Genomic DNA, 19384 nt, shown 5'->3' with positions numbered 1-19384 from the left:
TACAAATAACCTTAGATATGCAGATGACATCACCCTTATGCCAGAAAGTGAAGAAGAACTAAAAAGCCTCTTGATGAAAGTGAAAGAGGAGAGTGAAAAAGTTGGCTTCAAGCTCAACATTCAGAAAACGAAGATCATGGCATCTGGTCCCATCACTTCATGGCAAATAGATAGGGAAACAGTGTCAGACTTTATTTTGGGGGGCTGCAAAATCACTGCAGATGGTGATTGCAGCCATGAAATTAAAAGACGCTTACTCCTTGGAAGGAAAGTTATGACCAACCTAGACAGCATATTCAAAAGCAGAGACATTACTTTGCCAGCAAAGGTCTGTCTAGTCAAGGCTGTGGTTTTTCCAGTGGTCATGTATGGATGTGAGAGTTGGACTGTGAAGAAAGCTGAGCGCCGAAGAATTGATGCTTTTGAACTGTGGTGTTGGAGAAGACTCTTGAGAGTCCCTTGGACTGCAAGGAGATCCAACCAGTCCATCCTAAAGGAGATCAGCCCTGGGTGTTCATTGGAAGGACTGATGTTAAGCTGAAACTCCAAAACTTTGGCCAGCTGATGCAAACAGCTGACTCATTTGAAAAGACCCTGATGTTGGGAAAGATTGAAGGCAGGAGGAGAAGGGGAGGACAGAGGATGAGATGGTTGGATGGCATCACCGATCAATGGACATGAGTTTGAGTAACTTTGGGAGTTGGTGATGGACAGGGAAGCCTGGTGTGCTGCAGTTCATGGGGTTACAGAGTCGGACACGACAGAATGACTGAATTAAACTGAACTGAACCACGGTTATTCCTTCTCTCGCAGCACAGGGCACCTTCACATCCTATTTGTGTCCCACCCCCAGATTAGCTTGTGAAATTCAACATATTTTTAAGGTTATAGACTGCTTTCTCAATGTTAGGTTTTCCTTACTATTCCATATATAATCAAGTATTTCAAGAAGGGTGGTTAATTGATAATTGTTTTGCAACTGGGGTATCCTGTACCATCTAGGCAGTGATATTTTTGTAACATTGTCTGTTGAATAGACCGTATTTCATTTACGTCAAAGCTTAGGAAAAGAAACTTTATTTCCTAAGAGCCTGCCAGTGACTGGCACATGTTTGAAAAAACGAAGTTGACAGAGACTATCAATATTAACTTATGTAATGATTAGTTGCAGAGAAAAGTACATTCCAGCGAAAGGCCTTCTGACAGCCTTTTGCTTAAATCACAATTGACTTTTCTCTTCGGGCAAGTTTACTGCTTGTGAAATTCCTAGAAAGGGCTGGGGAGAGGACTCAGAAAGACCAAGGATTCGGGATCCAAAGCGGTTTGAGAACGTTCAGGGACCTAGAGGAAAATGTTTCTCTTAGAGAGATATGGAAATCTGACAAATTCTGGGCATGAAGAGGCACGATGCCCTCAGGCCTTGGCTTGGAGCGTCGCGGAGCCGCGGGTAGGCGTCGCGCAACCTGCCGCAGGGGCGGCTCCGAGGCCGGGCCCGCGTGGCGCTCGTTCGCCCCACCCCGCGGGACTCCAGGACGGGGGGCGGGGCTCCGGAGCGGCCCCGCCTCCCGTCACACCGCCCCGCGGGTCACAATGTAGGGTTAGGGCGGCCTGTGGGCGGGGCTCGGCGGGGGAGGAGCCGCCAGGCGGGGGCGGTGACGGCGGTAGAGGGAGGGGAGGGGAGGGGGCGGTAGAGGGAGGGGAGGGGAGGGGGCGGTAGAGGGAGGGGAGGGGAGGGGAGGGGACAGGAGAGGAGGGAGGGGAGGGGAGGGGAGGGGAGGAGGAGTTGCGCTGGGAGGAGGACAGCGCCATTCTGGCCGGCCGCTCCCTCTGTCCCCTTTCCCTTCCCCGCAGTGGCCCGCGAGCCGCCAGCGGAGGAGCGCGCGCGCGCGCGCGCGTGACGCGTCCGGGCTTGCTAGCGCCCTCCCGCCCCCCAGCGTCCACCGCCCGCTCATGGCCCGGGCCGCGGCCGCCGAGCCGCGCTGAGGCGGGCCGCGCGGAGTCGTGGGGCCGCCGCCGTGGCCCTCGGTGTCCGCGCCGCGCCGCCAGCCCGTGGTGCCCGCGCACGCCGGCCGTCGTCGCCTTCGCGCCTGGCTGGCGGGGGCGCTGTCCTCGCCGGCCGTCCGCGCCGCTCCCTGGGGCTCGGCGGAGCGTGGCAGTCAGGGCCAGCGGAGGCTCGGGGAGCCGGACGCCGGCGCGGCGGGGGCCATGACCGTGGAGCAGAACGTGCTGCAGCAGAGCGCGGCGCAGAAGGTGAGGAGACCCGGCCCCGCTCCTCCGCCCGAGGTGCCGCCCTCCCCCGCCGCGGCCGGGACCTCCCCGCCGCCCGGGCCTCCGCGGCCCCAGCTTTCCCCGCGCCGCCGTCTCCCGCCCCTGCCCGCTTTGGGGGCGTCGCGCCCAGTTCCGGGCTGCGTGTGGAAAGCGGGGTGTAGTTAGCGGGTTTCAGTCCACTTCCTTCTTGCCAATTGTTTTCCTGTAACCGACGGTGATGGGTGTTTGTTGAGCGCGACCTTACATTCCTACACTCCTCTGTATGACTTCCTAATTAAACTTTATCTTCCTCGTCTTTTTTATTTTTAAAGAAAAAGAAATAGCCGGTTGTCATCCCTTGTGAACCCCAGTTTTCTTTCCAAGACAGGAGCCTTCCAGATCTGCTATTTTGCCAAAGAGTCTCCACCGCAATTGAATTGCCAGGTACAGGAACCAGGTGGACTCAATGTAAAAGTAGAGGATTTGGTTGGTTCCTTTTTCTTTTTGTTTTTGTTTTTTTTTTCCTTTTTTAAAAAATATAGAAACTGTCCCTTAAGAAGAGACCTTTTCGGCCATGCTTATTTCAGGTATATTTTGTCCCCTAAGTTTGACCTTGTTCCATCCTCACCCTTTACTCTTGCCTGGGTCACACATTAAAGAGGTTGTTCCCTTAAAAAAAAAAACTGGGTTTGTGAAGCTTCAAATCTTTTCCGTTAAGTATAGTTACGTGAGACATGCTACTTTCCCCACTTCGATTTTGCTTTCGGAATCTGAAGTGCACTCTCACGGGTTGCACCATATCCTGGAGAGTCGTTGGCTATGGCTTAATTTTTGGGGAGGGGGTTATTGGTGTGAAAAACATTTTGGGCAAAAGGAAAACCATTACTTTACTCGTCTTGAAATTATGGCGGTGACCACGGTTTACTGTGAAAAGATGGTAGAACTATTCGATTTTTCTGGGAGAGTAGTGTGAATGCCCCACCCTGTGGTGTTGATATCAGTAGTTTCTTGGCATCATTGTATCCTACCTGTGCTTGATTTTAAAATAAAGCCTACTGTCGTAAAATGGACTATGTATACTCACCGCGTGCTAAGTTTTTGCTTTGAGATATTTTTAGAATTTTATGGTAGTACTTGAAGTAATTGAAGATGCTCAAGAATTTTGGAAAGCGAGCATACTGCATTGTTATTTTAGGCACTTTGGGGAAGTTTTCTTGGAACTCTTGTGTGTTAGTTAATTGTTATTGGTTAATTGGGCATCCCAGGTGGCTCGGTGGTAAAGAATCTGTCTGCAACGCAGAAGACTCTGGTTCGATCCCTGGGTTGGGAAGATCCTTTGGAGAAGGAAATGGCAACCCACTCCAGTATCTTTGCCTGGGAACTCGCATGGACAGAGGGGCCTGAGGGGGTTTCTGGTGTGGCATGGGGCCATGGGGTGGCAAAGAGTAGGACACCACTTAGCAACTAAAGAGTGACTGGGTTGATTGAGAAGATGTTGCAGACTGCGGTTTATTTACAGTGAAATAATTCTAGTTTTAATAATGGGAGCTTAGAACAGTTTATCTCCTAATCCCCTTAATTCTGTTTTGAATACTTTGAACTTTAGTTTTTGATGTTGAGTATGTGACAAAGTGTTAATACTTAGAGGAGGATCTTGTGGCCATAGTATACTGAGCAATATTTAGTAGGCTTGGTGTCCTTCCGGTTTATAGTTCTCTTCAATGTTAAGTGTTAAAGCCTTTTTTTTTTTCAAAGTGGGAAATGTAGCTCATGGTTTTCACATGTCAAATTTGAACAATGGCAAAAAAATTTGTGAGTTTTTAAAATTGATTTTTGACTAATGTACTTAGATAATGCAGATCTGCCCATTTCAGAGGTTTATGCATAAATTTGAATCAAGAATAAATTACTAAAAGTGATCTTAGCCATCAAGTCCAGTTTCCTAGTTTAATGAGTCCCCTCCTTATGCAAAGGGAGTAGTTGTTAGTCTAAAATACTACCGTTTTGACACTGTTTTTAGTACCTGTCATATCATCTCGTTGAGATTGTGGACATTTTTTAGAGCAATACAGTCGCATTTATTTTTATACTTCTATCATGGTGTTTATGTATTAAAGAAACATTTAATGTGTTTGCTTGCCATATTAATATGCTGTTCTTTGTTACTCATATTAGTACTATTTTAAAATATTCATACAGGTTCAAATACTTTAAACCATCTACTTCAAATGAACTGACATTAAAATCCACCAAGGTAGTAACTAGGAAGTAGACTTCAAGCTAGTAACTAGGAAGTGAACTACTTTAGAAGAAACAAAAGTGAAACTCTTTGTTTTTAAAATGGAAACTATGAATTATTAGTAAAATGAGAAGTGTCTAGTGCATACTGCATAACCAAAATTTCAGCCTATTTTCTGCTCTTCTTTAGAAACTTGTTGTATGCTCATGTGTAATATCAGCTTTATGTCTGTTCATTGGAACAGTTTCTTATTTTGTGAGATTGTTTTTTTTTTCTTCCCAAAGGATGTATGATTATAATTAAAAAAAAAAAAAAAGTAGCACAACACTCAGGTCTTTTTTTTTTTTTTTAAGTAACGCAAAACTTACAGGTCTTCTGTTTACCTACAGAGTGGCTTGTCACAATGTAACATAAGGCAAGGGGTGTCTTTTCCTTTGCCTCTGATGTGTTCTTTGCTTGATCGCTCAAGTTTGGCCCTGGCAGGGAGTTGTGAGATTGAGTGAAACTGCAAAGAGCCATTTTCCTGAGGTTTTAAGATGATACAGGTGAATTGGAGTTGGTATCAGATTAGCTAAGGTTAAGTCCTGTCATAATTTTGGTCTTGAATGTGTATATTCGGCCTTTCTGCTTGATATTTACCTGAAGTGTAGGATTCTCATCTCAGAATTTTGGTTCATTGATTCAGGTCCCAAATGAGGATTCTTTAGGGCAGCAATATATTAAATAGAAGGCATTCTCTTAGAGACCAGATTAATTTGAACAGCTGTGAGCTGGATTCTGTTTACATTAACTGTATTCTCCTGAGTTGAATAATTTTTTTTTTTTTTTTTTTGGCCTATTTTGTTTCACCGTAGGGCTTAGAACAGCTCCTTGCACATAGTTCAGTTTAGTTGCTTAGTTGTGTCTGACTCTTTGCGACCCCATGGACTGTAGCACACCAAGCTTCCCTGTTCATCACCAACTCCCAGAGCTTGCTCAAACTTAAGTCCATCGAATCAGTGATGCCATCCAACCATCTCATCCTCTGTGGTCCTCTTCTCCTCCTGCCTTCAATCTTTCCCAGCATCAGGGTCTTTTCCAATGAGTCAGTTCTTTGCATCAGGTGGCCAAAGTATTGGAGCTTCAGCATCAGCATTAGTCCTTCCAATGTTTATTCAGGATTTATTTCCTTTAGGATTGACTGGTTGCACATAGTAGGTTTCAGTAAATATTCGATGAATGAAATAAAGAGTGAGTGCTTTCTAAGAGAAATACAAACTGCAGGAGTTATTTTAGTTCCTTAACTGAATCTCACAATTTAACATGATTGAGAAACAGTTAAGAGCTTCGTAGCTGGAACTAATGGTAAAGAATCTGCCTGCCAATTTAGGCAACATCAGAGATGCGGGTTCCATCACTGGGTGGGGAAGATACCCTGGAGGAGGGCATGGCAACCCACTCCAGTATTGTTGCCTGGGAAATCCCAAGGACAAAGGAGCCTGGCGGCTACATACAGTTCATAGGGTCACACAGAGTCGGACACGGCTGAAGTGACAGCGCACACGCAGAAACGATGAAAGCTTCAAATTGTGGACATCTGTTAGAATATAGGCAATGTAGTGAAAGAATAGGATGTGGGTTGATCTAAATCACTTTTTCATGACCTTGGACAAGTCATTAAATGCTGCTGAATTTACTTTTAAAGCCTTGAAGATAGATGATTAGACATGAACAACTTTTTTATATCCAAGTGTTTAGTGGAGCTAAGCATGTGTTTATTCCAGACAGAGGATAAAAAAGAGAAAGTAGAGGAGAGAGGCAGAAGGAATCTTATGGATCAACAGTCAGCTTTCATTTAATTATACTGGGGGTTAGGTGGGAAGGAAGTCACAGGTTAACCAAATTAAGAATTGAAACTTGAAAAACAATACAAGTTGAATTCTGGGTAAATTTCTTAGTTGCAGTAATGTAGTATTTCTAATTTAGGAATTGTCTAAAGTTATAGAATGTTCATTGGAAGGACTGATGGTGAAGCTAAAACTCCATTACTTTGGCCAACTGATGCAAAGAACTGACTCATTGGAAAAGACTCTGATGCTGGGAGGGATTGGGGGCAGGAGGAGAAGGGGATGACAGAGGATGAGATGGCTGGATGGCATCACCGACTCGATGGACATGAGTTTGAGTGAACTCTGGGAGTTAGTGAAGTACAGGGAGGCCTGGCCTGCTGCAGTTCATGGGGTCGCAAAGAGTTGGACATGACTGAGCGACTGACCTGAACTGGAAGTTATAAAAATATAATACAGCATTTAAAGAGACAGTTCAGTTGTGTCTGACTCTGCGACCCCATAAATCCCAGTACGCCAGGCCTCCCTGTCCATCACCAACTCCCAGAGTTCACTCAAACTCATGCCCATCGAGTTGGTGATGCCATCCAGCCATCTCATCCTCTGTCGTCCCCTTCTCCTCCTGCCCCCAATCCCTCCCAGCATCAGAGTCTTTTCCAATGAGTCAGCTCTTCCCGTGAGATGGCCAAAGTACTGGAGTTTCAGCTTTAGCGTCATTCCTTCCAAAGAACATCCAGGACTTATCTCCTTTAGAATGGACTGGTTCGATCTCCTTGCAGTCCATGGGACTCTCAAAAGTCTTCTCCAACACCACAGTTCAAAAGCATCAATTCTTCGGTGCTCAGCTTTCTTGACAGTACAACTCTAACATCCATACATGACTACTGGAAAAACCATAGCCTTGACTAGATGGACCTTTGTTTGCAAAGTAATGTCTCTGCTTTTCAATATGCTATTTAGGTTGGTCATAACTTTTCTTCCAAGGAGTAAGCGTCTTTTAATTTCATGGCTGCAATTAACCATCTGCAGTGATTTTGGAGCCCCCCAAAATAAAGTCTGACACTGTTTGCACTGTTTCCCCATCTATTTGCCATGAAGTGATGGGACCAGATGCCATGATCTGAGTTTTCTGAATGTTGAGCTTTAAGCCAACTTTTTCACTCTCCTCTTTCACTTTCATCAAGAGGCTTTTGAGTTCCTCTTCACTTTCTGCCAAAAGGGTGGTGTCATCTGCATATCTGAGGTTATTGATAATTCTCTCGGCAGTCTTGATTCCAGCTTGTGCTTCTTCCAGCCCAATGTTTCTCATGATGTACTCGGCATATAAGTTAAATAAGCAGGGTGACACTATACAGCCTTGACGTACTCCTTTTCCTATTTGGAACCAGTCTGTTGTTCCATGTCCAGTTCTAACTGTTGCTTCCTGACCTGCATGTAGGTTTCTCAAGAGGCAGGTCAGGTGGTCTGGTATTCCCATTTCTTTCAGAATTTTCCACAGTTTATTGTGATCCACACAGACAAAGGCTTTGGCATAGTCAGTAAAGCAGAAATAGATGTTTTTCTGGAACTCTCTTGATTTTTTGATGATCCAGCAGATGTTGGCAATTTGATCTCTGGTTCCTCTGCCTTTTCTAAAACCAGCTTGAACATCTGGAAGTTCACTACTCACGTATTGCTGAAGCCTGACTTGGAGAATTTTGAGCATTACTTTACTAGCATGTGAGATGAGTGCGATTGTGTGGTAGTTTGAGCATTCTTTGGCACTGGAATGAAAACTGACCTTTTCCTGTCTTTAACCTTATATAAATCACTGTAAACATTATATAAAATAGGCATTGTTTAGTATTAAATGGTTGGTTATCTTGTTAGCATAAGACTTGGTTTACTGAGAGAGCAGGATCCAGCTACTTATTCAGCTACTTATTCCCCTTTTACTCCTTTCCTTTCTCACCTAGTTTTGACTCTGTACTAAGGTTGTAACCCATTGTCTTAATGAATTTTCATTAGTTCTAATATTCTGATATTCTTCAATATTCTTTGTATGCAGTCCATGACATTTGCAAATAATTATCATTCTGCCCTCTTCTCTGTCAATTTTGGCACCTCTTTTTTCATATGTTATTATTTTAGCTAAGATTACAGAATACTAGGATTAATAGTAGGGTCTGTAATGTATTGTTTCATTGTAATATGAAATGTCCTCATAGTTACAAGTTTTTAAAATGCTTTGAAATCAGATTTAGATGTTGACTCTTTATCAAACATCTTTTTTTTTTTTTTGCAACAACTGATGGTGGTATTTTATGATAAGCACAATTGTAATGGATAACACATAACATTTTTACTAAGTACTGTGTTAAGAAAGTGTGCAAAGAATTTTATAACTTCTTTTCAACTTCATTTTCCCAACCACTTTTTTAGGTAGACACTTTTTTTGCTTTCATGTCCTGGTTGAGGAAAAAGTATTAGAGAAGAACTAAAGCAACATTTCATTGTTAGTGTATGTTGAGGGTGGGCTTTAAACTCTGAGACTTGGGGGCTTCAGCCATTAACCATTAATCTGTATTGCTTTCTGGCTCGCATTTGTCCTGATGCCTCAGAATTCATTACACTAAATTTTAATCTAAAAATTAGAATCTTCATTTTTAAATGAGATTTGTTACAAGGTTTGTTTTTATATGTGTATGGACTATTAAGATTAGCTCATATAAAGATTAGAAAGCTTTTTGTTTTTTCATATGGTTTTGGAATTGTCTAGCGTAGCATTAAGTTAAATCAGTCAAAATTTGTAGCGTTTTGTTTTTGATCTTTCAACCTAAGTGCTTGTGGCTTTGAAGTTTTGATGACTGTGACGCTTATTAGGCTGACCGCTTTATTTAAAGCACGTTTTAGTTATGCCTTCCAAATTTTGACTATTATCTTAAATTGTTTTTCTTTCATTATTTAAAAATATTTTTTGTTTTACCTTTTTTGTTGTACTTTTTAAGCTGTTGGTTTTTAGTTTCAATACAATTGAAACATTCTGTTTAGAGAATATGATTTGTAATAGTTTTAGAAATTTATTAACAATTTCTTATGACTAAGCACATGAGGTTTTAATGATCATGTAAAAGAATCTGTATTTTTTGAGTTGCAGAGTTCTATATATATATATCACATGAGCACTTAGAGTGTGATTTAAATATTTCATGGTTTTATTTTTATATCTTCTGAGCAAGATTGAAGTCTCTACTTTTAATATAATTTCATCAAATTATATTTGTATTTCTAATGGATCTAATCTAAATTTGATTTTGCTGGTCATTTAGTAAGATTTCATCATGTATATGTGTGTGTGTGTATATATATATATATATATATATAGTGATAACATGTTTAATCTTTTTATTGCCATCTGATTTTCATTTATTTAAAGAGCTTTTTCTTCTCTTAATTTTAAACAAATATATTTAAACATGTTTTTATGTAATAACTAATAGTTTTTCCTCCTTCCTTGTGCTCCCAATAAGACTGTTTAGCATATTTTTTCTTACATCTTTCTTGAGTTTATTGGAATAATATGGAATGGTAATTTTAAATGATTTTTAAAATTTTTACAATGTACTCTATGTCAAAAATATTATTTTACTTAATTGTGTTAAATATTAGTGGCAAGTAAATTTTTAAAAATAGGTATATAGATGTTTAATTTTAACTATGCTTTTCTGTGTAGTTTAATGCTGTTTAACTTTTTTTGGGTAGATAATTTAACTTTCTGTGTGTATGTATGTTCTCAGTCATGTAGGACTCTCTGTATGAGATTATAAGATTTCCTCTTTGGTTTTAGAATTCAGAGATTTTGCACGCATGTGTGTGTGTGTTTTTAACCATCCTGACAAAAATTTTTGATCTGAAAACTATAATGTTCTTCTCAGGAAAAAGATATATATTGAAAAGTTACTACTGGTACTCTCTTCCATTTTTCTTCCTACTCTGAAACTACATTATTTGAATATTAGATACCATTCATCTCGCTGTCTTGCTTCAAATTTCATTTTATATTTTTTTCTATTCTTTTGCTCTGTGTGCTAGAATAACTTTTTGCTTTGTCTAAAATTATTATTTTTGTATGCCAGTTCTGTATTTGCTTCCTTCATAAGTGGTCAGATACTTTTTGTCAGGTTTGTTTTAATTCTAGTTGGTTCTGAAGTACACAGCATGGAATTAATCATAAACTTTGGATCATAATCAGCTATCAATGCAAATATGTTTTCATTTATTTATGAAATAGCAAATTAATCTTTGATGATAAGTACACATTGAACCCACTGCCTAAGGCAAAAGTGAGAACTTTGAAAGTAACCTATATCTATCCATATAATCACCTCATCCCATCCCTCTGTTTTCATTTGAGATTGTAATCAGCTTGAATCCTGTGTTCTTTCTCTTTGATTTCCTTTTTATTGCCTCTCTGATTCCAAAGACACATATTTTTAAATTTTAGTTGTTTTAACTTTGGAAACTTTTTTCACCTTGCTATATAAATGAAATTTATGTGTATAATAATAAGAGTTTTAAAAGTTGTGTTTGCAACAACTAGACCTGTTTGCAGTTAACTTTGTATCTGATGTGTTAGGGATCCAATTTAATTTTTATTCTGTGTATGATTTTTTTGTTGTTAATCTTACCTTATTGAAAAGTTAATGCTCTCCCCCACTGAACTGACATACCATCTCTGTCATATGTAAAAGTTTTATGGAAAATGCGTTTTTGTTTCCCCCCTTTGCTGTTTTGTTCCAAGGTTCATTTTGTGAATACCATCCTGTCTTCATTGTTAAGGCTTCATAATAGTCTCTGTACTGAAACAGGAAGTTTGCTCTTCTTCCAGTGTGCTTTGGTAGCTTCCTTAGAAAGTTTAGAATAATCTTACCAAGGTCTCTGAAAAACCCTGTTTGAGGTTTTTTTTTTTTTTTTCCCAGTCATTTTATTGACCCTGTAGAGCAATTTGGAACTTCTAACATCTTTTATGATACTGAGTCTTTCTATCCATGAACAGGGTGTACTTTTTTTTTTTTTTAATTTAGCTCTACTTTAATATTTTTGTTGTTTAGTTGCTAAGTCATGTCCAACTCTTTTGCGACCCCATGGGCTGTAACCCTCCAGGCTCCTCTGTCCATGAGATTTCCCGGGCGAGAATACTGCAGTGGGTTGCCATTTACTTCTCCAGGGGACCTTCCTGATCCAGGGGTTAAAGCTGCATCTCCTGCATTGCAGATGGATTCTTTACCACTAAGCCATCTTAGACCTTTAATATTTTTTACTTGGTTTATGATTTTCACAGTAGAATTCATGTACATTATTTGCCCTATATAGTTGACATTTTCCAATAACAATATTATAAAGTACTTTAAAATGTTTGTTATTTGTTACTGGTGTGTGTTCTAAAGGAGATCAGTCCTGAGTGTTCTTTGGAAGGACTGATGCTAAAGCTGAAACTCCAATACTTTGGCAATCTCATGCGAAGAGTTGACTCATTGGAAAAGACTCTGATGCTGGGAGGGATTGGGGGCAGGAGGAGAAGGGGCCGACAGAGGATGAGATGGCTGGGTGGCATCACCAACTCGATGGACATGAGTCTGAGTGAACTCTGGGAGTTGGTGAAGGACAGGGAGGCCTGGTGTGCTGCAGTTCATGGGGTCGCAAAGAGTGGGACACGACTGTGCAACTGAACTGAACTGGTGTGTGTGAATGCAGCTGACTTTCGTAGATTGATTTCATATCTCGCCACTTTGCTAAAATTTTCTCTGATATTTTTTGAGAGATGTTTTTGGATTTTTTATATAAAGATCGTGTAAATAAATCATGATAGTTTTATTTACAATTTTTATGCTTATAATTCATTTTTTCTTGTATTAGGTAAGACATCTGATAAATGTTTAGAAGTGGTGATGGTGGATGTTTCTATTTTACTGCTAATTTTAAAAGGACAGTTCTTACTTCGGTACCTGATATACTACTACTTTTTTTTTTTTTAAGATTAAAGTTTTATTTATTTTTGGTTGCGCAGGGTCTTTGTTGCTGTTCTTGAGCTTCCTCTAGTTGTGGCTGCAAGTTGGGGCTACTCTTTGTTGTGGTGTACAGGCTTCTCACTGCAGTGACTTCTCTTGTTGTGGAGCACACGGTCTAGGCATATAGGATTCAGTAGTTGTGGCGCATGGGCTTAGTTGTTCTGTGGCATGTGGAATCTTTCCAAACCAGGGATCACACCCGAGTCCCCTGCATTGGCCACCAGGGAAGAATGGTCCCTGGTATACTTCTAAAGTGTTTTTCTTGGGCATATACATAACTGTTGTAAGGTATTGCTAAATCGATATTCACAGTGATTGTACCTTCCCATCAGGAATGAATGAGAGTTCCAGTTGTCTGTATCTTTATAACGGTGTTATCAACTTTTATATGTTAGCAATTTTAGTAAGTAGTGGTACTTCATTGTGATGTCAGTATATATTTCCCGATTGACTGTGGTTTTGAACACCTTTTCATGTACTTATTGGCTATTTTTTGGATGATTTTTAAGTATTGTTTCTCATATTATTCAGGTTTACATTCTCACAGGATCAGCAATAACAAAAGCTACTTATTTTTCGAAGTCTGAAGATGGCAAAAAAGTTAAAGATGTTCCCAGACGTAAAAACATTTACAGGCTAGTACTATATGCTTACAAAACAAAGTGAAGTTGCACAGTTTTTCCTACATTTTATATTTTTTCTAGTAATGCCTCATAAAAAGGCTCCCTGCTAAAGAATGAAAAGGCTGTTCTTCTTCATGCCTCAAACTAACACCAAATTAATCTCTTTATTAATTAATTATACACAGAATAATAATCTTATGATGTCTATTTTTTTCCATAGGGTAAAAAAATACTTTAACATTGTAGTTGGCTTGGAAGTTTGGAGAGAACTTGGGGTACCAGTGATGGGGAGGGATAAACTGTGGACAGGTAAACAATTAAGTAGAGAAAGATCTTTCTTATGGTTTTTGGTCCATGTTGGAACAAGACAGAAGAGTAGCTTGTTTTGAACTAGAAACTTCTTATTTGTTGGGTTTTTGTTGGTGTTGTCTAGCCTGGAAGTGGGTCTGTTGGGCTGAGTGGCACTAGCTTTGAGGGCAGGATTGACTGTGGAGCTGAGAGCTAGATCCTAGGTAAAGAGGCAGGATATGGGAGAGGATATGGAAAGAGGGACCAGGAGTGAAGAACCATTAGTGGCTAGGATCTGATGCTGTGCTTGTACTCATGTGAGAACCAACCATACACTTGCATATACTTAAGTTTATGCATCATAATTTGAACCAGGGTACATGCAAAATCAAATGTCACCTTTGTTTGAGATGGAGCTACAGAAACAAGCTTGGACTCAGGGTGTGGGTCTTTCTGTATCCTCCACGGAGGCCTCTGAGCTGGTCTTGGCACTTTAGAAAGAGGGCCCCTGAAGTCTTCCCATAAAGCTTTAAATAAATTGGGTCAGGACAGGGCCATGGAAGAGTGTTGAAAAGAAATTAGCATCAGTCCACTGCCTCAGGTCTAAAATGACCAGTTTGGGAGGCAAGAAGGAGCTCTCTGCGCAGGCCTCCTGGGGTTATGAACTCTGTTCTCATTGCTCCATACAGATTCTTAGAACTGAATTCCAGACTTCTTCCCCAGTGGGCTGGGATTTCAAGTTGGTAATAAAACTGCAGAACTAATAGAACTGATTATTTCCATTCCTGCTAGTGGCTTCCGAGGGAGGGCTCTAGTGCGTCTGAGCATCTTAGGCTGCGGTGGGGTAGAGAAGGCAGCATGCGAGCATATTTGGTGGTTCACTTACAGTTATGAACCATTAACCATTCTATGTTGATAGGTTAATTGGTTATCTTTTCATATGTTTATGAACCATTGTTTTTTTCCCTGTGGAATTCACATTTGTTTCTGGTTGTTTGGGTGGGGGCAGGGGGAGTTGTTTTACTTTTTCCTTTATGATTTGAAGGAATTCTTTATAGTTTAAATACTACTTTTTCCCTCAACTTACATATCTTGGAGATGTTTTTTTCCATTTTCAACATTTTTCTTGCTCCCTTTGTGTTTTTCTTCCATGAATAGGAGTCCATTTTTATTTAATCTCATATGTAGTTCAGTTCAGTCACTCAGTTGTGCCCGACTCTTTGCGACCCCGTGGACTGCAGCACGCCAGGCCTCTCTGTCAGTTACAAACTCCTGGAGTTCAGTCAAACTCATGTCCATTAAGTCAGTGATGCCATCCAACCATCTTATCCTCTGTCGTCCCGTTTTCCTCCTGCCTTCAGTCTTTCCTAGCATCAGGGTCTTTTCCAATGAGTCAGTTCTCCGCATCAGGTGGCCAAAGTATTGGAGTTTCAGCTTCAGTATCAGTCCTTCCAATGAATATTCAGGACTGATTTCTTTAGGATGGGCTGGTTGGATCTCCTTGCAGTAAGGGGCTCTCAGGAGTCTTCTCCAACACCACAGTTCAAAAGCATCTTTAGTGCTCAACTTTCTTTTAAAGTCCAACTCTCATATCCATGCATGAATGCATGACTACTGGAAAAACCATGTCTTTGACTAGACAGACTTTTGTGGACAAAGTAATAACTCTGCTTTTTAATATGCTGTCTAGATTGGTCATAACTTTACTTCCAAGGAGTAAGCGTCTTTTAATTTCATGGCTGCAATTACCATCTGCAGTGATTCTGGAGCCCCAAAAAATAAAGTCTGACACTGTTTCCACTGTTTCCCCATCTATTTCCCATGAAGTGATGGGACCGGATGCCATGATCTGAGTTTTCTGAATGTTGAGCTTTAAGCCACCTTTTTCACTCTCCTCTTTCACATTCATCAAGAGGCTCTTTAGCTCTTCACTTTCTGCTGTAAGGATGGTGTCATCCGCATACCTGAGGTTATTGATATTTCTCCTGGCAATCTTGATTCCAGCTTGTGCTTCATCCAACCCACTGTTTCTCATGATGTACTCTGCATATAAGTTAAATAAGTAGGGTGACAATATACAGCCTTGACGTACTCCTTTTCCTATTTGGAACCAGTGTGTTGTTCCATGTCCAGTTCTAACTGTTGCTTCCTGACCTGCATACAGGTTTCTCAAGAGGCAGGGCAGATGGTCTGGTATTCCCATTTCTTTCAGAATTTTCCACAGTTTATTGTGATCCACACAGTAAAAGGCTTTGGTATAATCAATAAAGCAGAAATAGATGTTTTTTTGGAACTCTTTTGCTTTTTCGATGGTCCAGTGGATGTTGGCAATTTGTTCTCTGGTTCCTCTGCCTGTTCTAAATCCAGCTTGAACATCTGGAAGTTCACTGTTCACATATTGCTGAAGCCTGTCTTGGCGAATTTTGAGCATTACTTTATGGTGTGTGAGATGAGTGCAATTGTATGGTAGTTTGACATTGTTTGGCGTTGCCTTTCTTTGGGATTGGAGTGAAAGCTGACCTTTTCCAGTCTTGTGGCCACTGCTAAGTTTCCAAATTTGCTGACATATTGAGTGCAGCACTTTCACAGCATCATCTTTTAGGATTTGAAATAGCTCAACTGGAATTCCATCACCTCCACTAGTTTTGTTCATAATGAAGCTTCCTAAGGCCCACTTGAGTTCACCTTCCAGGATGTCTGGCTTTAGATGAGTGACCACACCATCTTGATTATCTGGGTCGTGAAGATATTTTTTGTACAGTCCTTCTGTGTATTCTTGTCACCTCTTCTTAATATCTTCTGCTTCTGTTAGGTCCCTACCATTTCTGTCCTTTATTGAGCCCATCTTTGCATGAAATGTTCCCTTGGTATCTCTAATGATGCATGGGTCATGTTGGCGAGGTCTGACAGAATGTGGTCCACTAGTAACTTAGATGTAACCAAAATTAAAAACAATACATCAGAATAACAAGGTTAACTTAATTTGACAGATGGTAGTGTTTTATAGAAGCTCTATTGGCATTTTCAGCTTCAACCAAGGAAAGTAATGTATATGTATCAGCATTATTCTTACAAAATATCGTTATTAAACATACAAAGTAGATTTTATTGCTGTTGTCATCTATATTCCATCTGTAACCTCAGTACTTATTTGATAGCATTTGTCTTAGAGTAGCAGTCTCAGGCTTTTTGTTGTCAAAAATCGGAGATGTGCCCCCAGGTTTGATCATAGTTTAAAACTTTATTTTGCTGTACTTCAGTAAATGTATTATACTTATTCCAGTATCTCCTCTGAACAGGTTTTGTGATTTAGTGTAGAGCGGAATACACTTGTTATTAATAAGGGGTAAACAATTGTACCTTACTTTTAAGTTAATGCTGAATACGTATTATTTGTTGAAACTTGTCAATTTTGCTATGAGCACGTCTTAGTGCCTGGATAATCAGGAGGGTGGGATACTACTGAACAGTGTGATAACTGCTTTTGCAGATACCATGGGACAGTATTGTTGTACTGGAACAACAATTGCATTCTAATTACTGCCACCTCCCTTAAGAGTTGTTGAATTTTGTTGTGGTGAAGGTTTCAGATCTTTTTGAGTGTGCTGCCAAAAATGCTTAGTATTTAAACATGTACTGTAGACACAGGGAAGTTGAGAATTGATAGGTAAGAAGACAGTCTCAAGTAGGTGTAGGTATGGGCAAGATTTTTGCAAGCTTGTCAGATTTTGCTGTGTATTTACAGTACATATATTTAAAGTATGTACATTTGGGCTATACAGCATACTAAAGTTTGGTTGCTAATACCATGGACTGTGTGTTTACTTAATTGTAGGAGTTTTTCAAGGTTTGGTCTTTGGTTTTCTGCTTTCTACTTTGCAAGCTTTGAGTGTTTATGTAATTTGTCGTTAGTATATGTTCATTACTACTAAATTTGTATTTTCAAAATAATTTAAAACTTTCACCCTCACATAAACTCTTGTTTCATGTTTTCAATTGCATTTCTGCTTAGATATCCAGTTATCTCTCATTATCATGTCCATCTATTCATTTATTCTTTTTTTGAGCAGATAGGTATAAATAATACACTATAAAATAGCTTATAGTTTGGTGGTGGTGGGAGCCAGAAATGCATACATTATATTAAAAGTTAAGTGAAGTATATGGAGCTTCCTTGGTGGCTCAGACAGTTAAGAATCCTACTGCCTTGCAGGAGTCCTGAGTTCGATCCCTGGGTTGAGAATATTCCCTGGAGAAGGGAATGGCTACTCACTCCAGTATTCTTGCCTGGAGAATTCCAAGGACAAAGAAGCCCGGTGGGCTGCAGTGCATGGGATCGCGAAGAGTCAGACATGACTGAGCAACTGATGCTTTTACTTCTTTCCTTAAGTGAGGTGTATATAGGATATATTGCTAGGACCAAGGAGAGGATCTAAGAACAAGAAAGACCTCACAGAGGAGGTGATGTGGAAGATGTATAGGGGGATGGATGGTATCATTTGAAGCAAAGAGAAGTCCATGAGCAGAACAAACAAAACAATTTGGGGCCTTGGTGTATCTATAAGTAGCTATATGTGACTGGCTGTGGTATAATATATAATAGTCTCTGGCTGCTCCTTCCTCTCATCCTTATCGCCTGGCAACCTGAGGTTCATTCTTTAAGTCTGTGAGTCTGTTTTTGTTTTGTGAATAAGTTAAATGCAATGTCTGCTGTATATTTTTAGGTGGTTTTTTTTTTTTCTTTTTTTAATTTAAATGAAACAGTGAAAGACTAAATATTTAGTCTTTTCCTTTGGTTTCTGTCACAGAAATTTGCTGCCTTTTGTATGTTAATGAGATAACTCCTGGCTGGGGGGACTAGATTGCTTCAGGATGGGAGCTTTTCCTCAGAGAAAACAGCCACTATGATTAGAGCCTACTCCCCTGTCCAAGGAGGAAAGAGGGACTAGAGATTGAGTCCAGTCACCAGTAGCCAACAATGTAATGCATCGTGCCTACCTAATGAAGTCTCCAGTGCCTTGTACACTTTTAGTAAGTGCTCAGTAAATGGTGGTTCTAAAAAACCAACCGTATATGGTTAATTTTCCCCTTCCTGATTGTTTTTGAGATTTCTCTCTTAAAGATACAGAACTGTATCATTAATATATGCAGTTCATTTCAGTTCAGTCACACAGTCGTGTCCAACTCTCTGCGACCCCATGAACCACAGCACGCCAGGCCTCCCTGTCCATCACCAACTCCCGGAGTTCACTCAGACCCATGTCCATCGAGTCAGTGATGCCATCCAGCCATCTCATCCTCTGTCGTCCCCTTTTCCTCCTGCCCCCAATCCCTCCCAGCATCAGAGCCTTTTCCAATGAGTCAACTCTTCGCATGAGGTGGCCAAAGTACTGGAGTTTCAGCTTTAGCATTATTCCTTCCAAAGAACACCCAGGGCTGATCTCCTTCAGAATGGACTGGTTGGATCTCCGTGCAGTCCAAGGGACTCTCAAGAGTCTTCTCCAACACCACAGTTCAAAAGCGTCAGTTCTTCGGCGCTCAGCCTTCTTCACAGTCCAACTCTCACATCCATACATGACCACAGGAAAAACTATAGCTTTGGCTAGACGGACCTTAGTCGGCAAAGTAATGTCTCTGCTTTTGAATATGCTATCTAGGTTGATCATAGCTTTCCTTCCAAGAAGTAAGCGTCTTTTAATTTCATGGCTGCAATTAACCATCTGCAGTGATTTTGGAGCCCCCCCAAAAATAAAGTCTGACACTGTTTCCACTGTTTCCCCATCTATTTCCCATGAAGTGATGGGACCGGATGCCATGATCTGAGTTTTCTGAATGTTGAGCTTTAAGCCAACTTTTTCCACTCTCCTCTTTCACTTTCATCAAGAGGCTTTTGAGTTCCTCTTCACTTTCTGCCATAAGGGTGGTGTCATCTGCATATCTGAGGTTATTGATATTTCTCCTGGCAATCTTGATTCCAGCTTGTGTTTCTTCCAGTCCAGTGTTTCTCATGATGTACTCTGCATATAAGTTAAATAAGCAGGGTGACAATATACAGCCTTGATGTACTCCTTTTCCTGTTTGGAACCAGGCTTTGTCCTAACTGGACTCTTACTC

The 19384-nt window shown here is 40.5% G+C and overlaps 1 protein-coding gene across 1 annotated transcript in view; it reads left to right on the top strand.

Annotated features, from left to right (window-relative positions):
- The first annotated feature begins 2146 nt into the window (after positions 1 to 2146).
- The window catches only part of USP25 (ubiquitin specific peptidase 25), a 165575-nt gene continuing 148337 nt past the window's right edge, over positions 2147 to 19384 (top strand). Inside the window, exon 1 of the mRNA XM_052650201.1 lies at positions 2147 to 2250. Within this exon, the coding sequence (XP_052506161.1) occupies positions 2206 to 2250 (45 nt within the window). The 5' untranslated portion in view covers positions 2147 to 2205. The remainder of the gene's footprint in view (positions 2251 to 19384) is intronic.

This window comes from Budorcas taxicolor, chromosome 1 (assembly GCF_023091745.1).
Source record: "Budorcas taxicolor isolate Tak-1 chromosome 1, Takin1.1, whole genome shotgun sequence".
In the NCBI taxonomy this organism is placed as follows: Eukaryota; Metazoa; Chordata; class Mammalia; order Artiodactyla; family Bovidae; genus Budorcas; species Budorcas taxicolor.
Note: the sequence above shows the minus strand (reverse complement) of the source record. Positions and strands in the feature narration are given on the sequence as shown.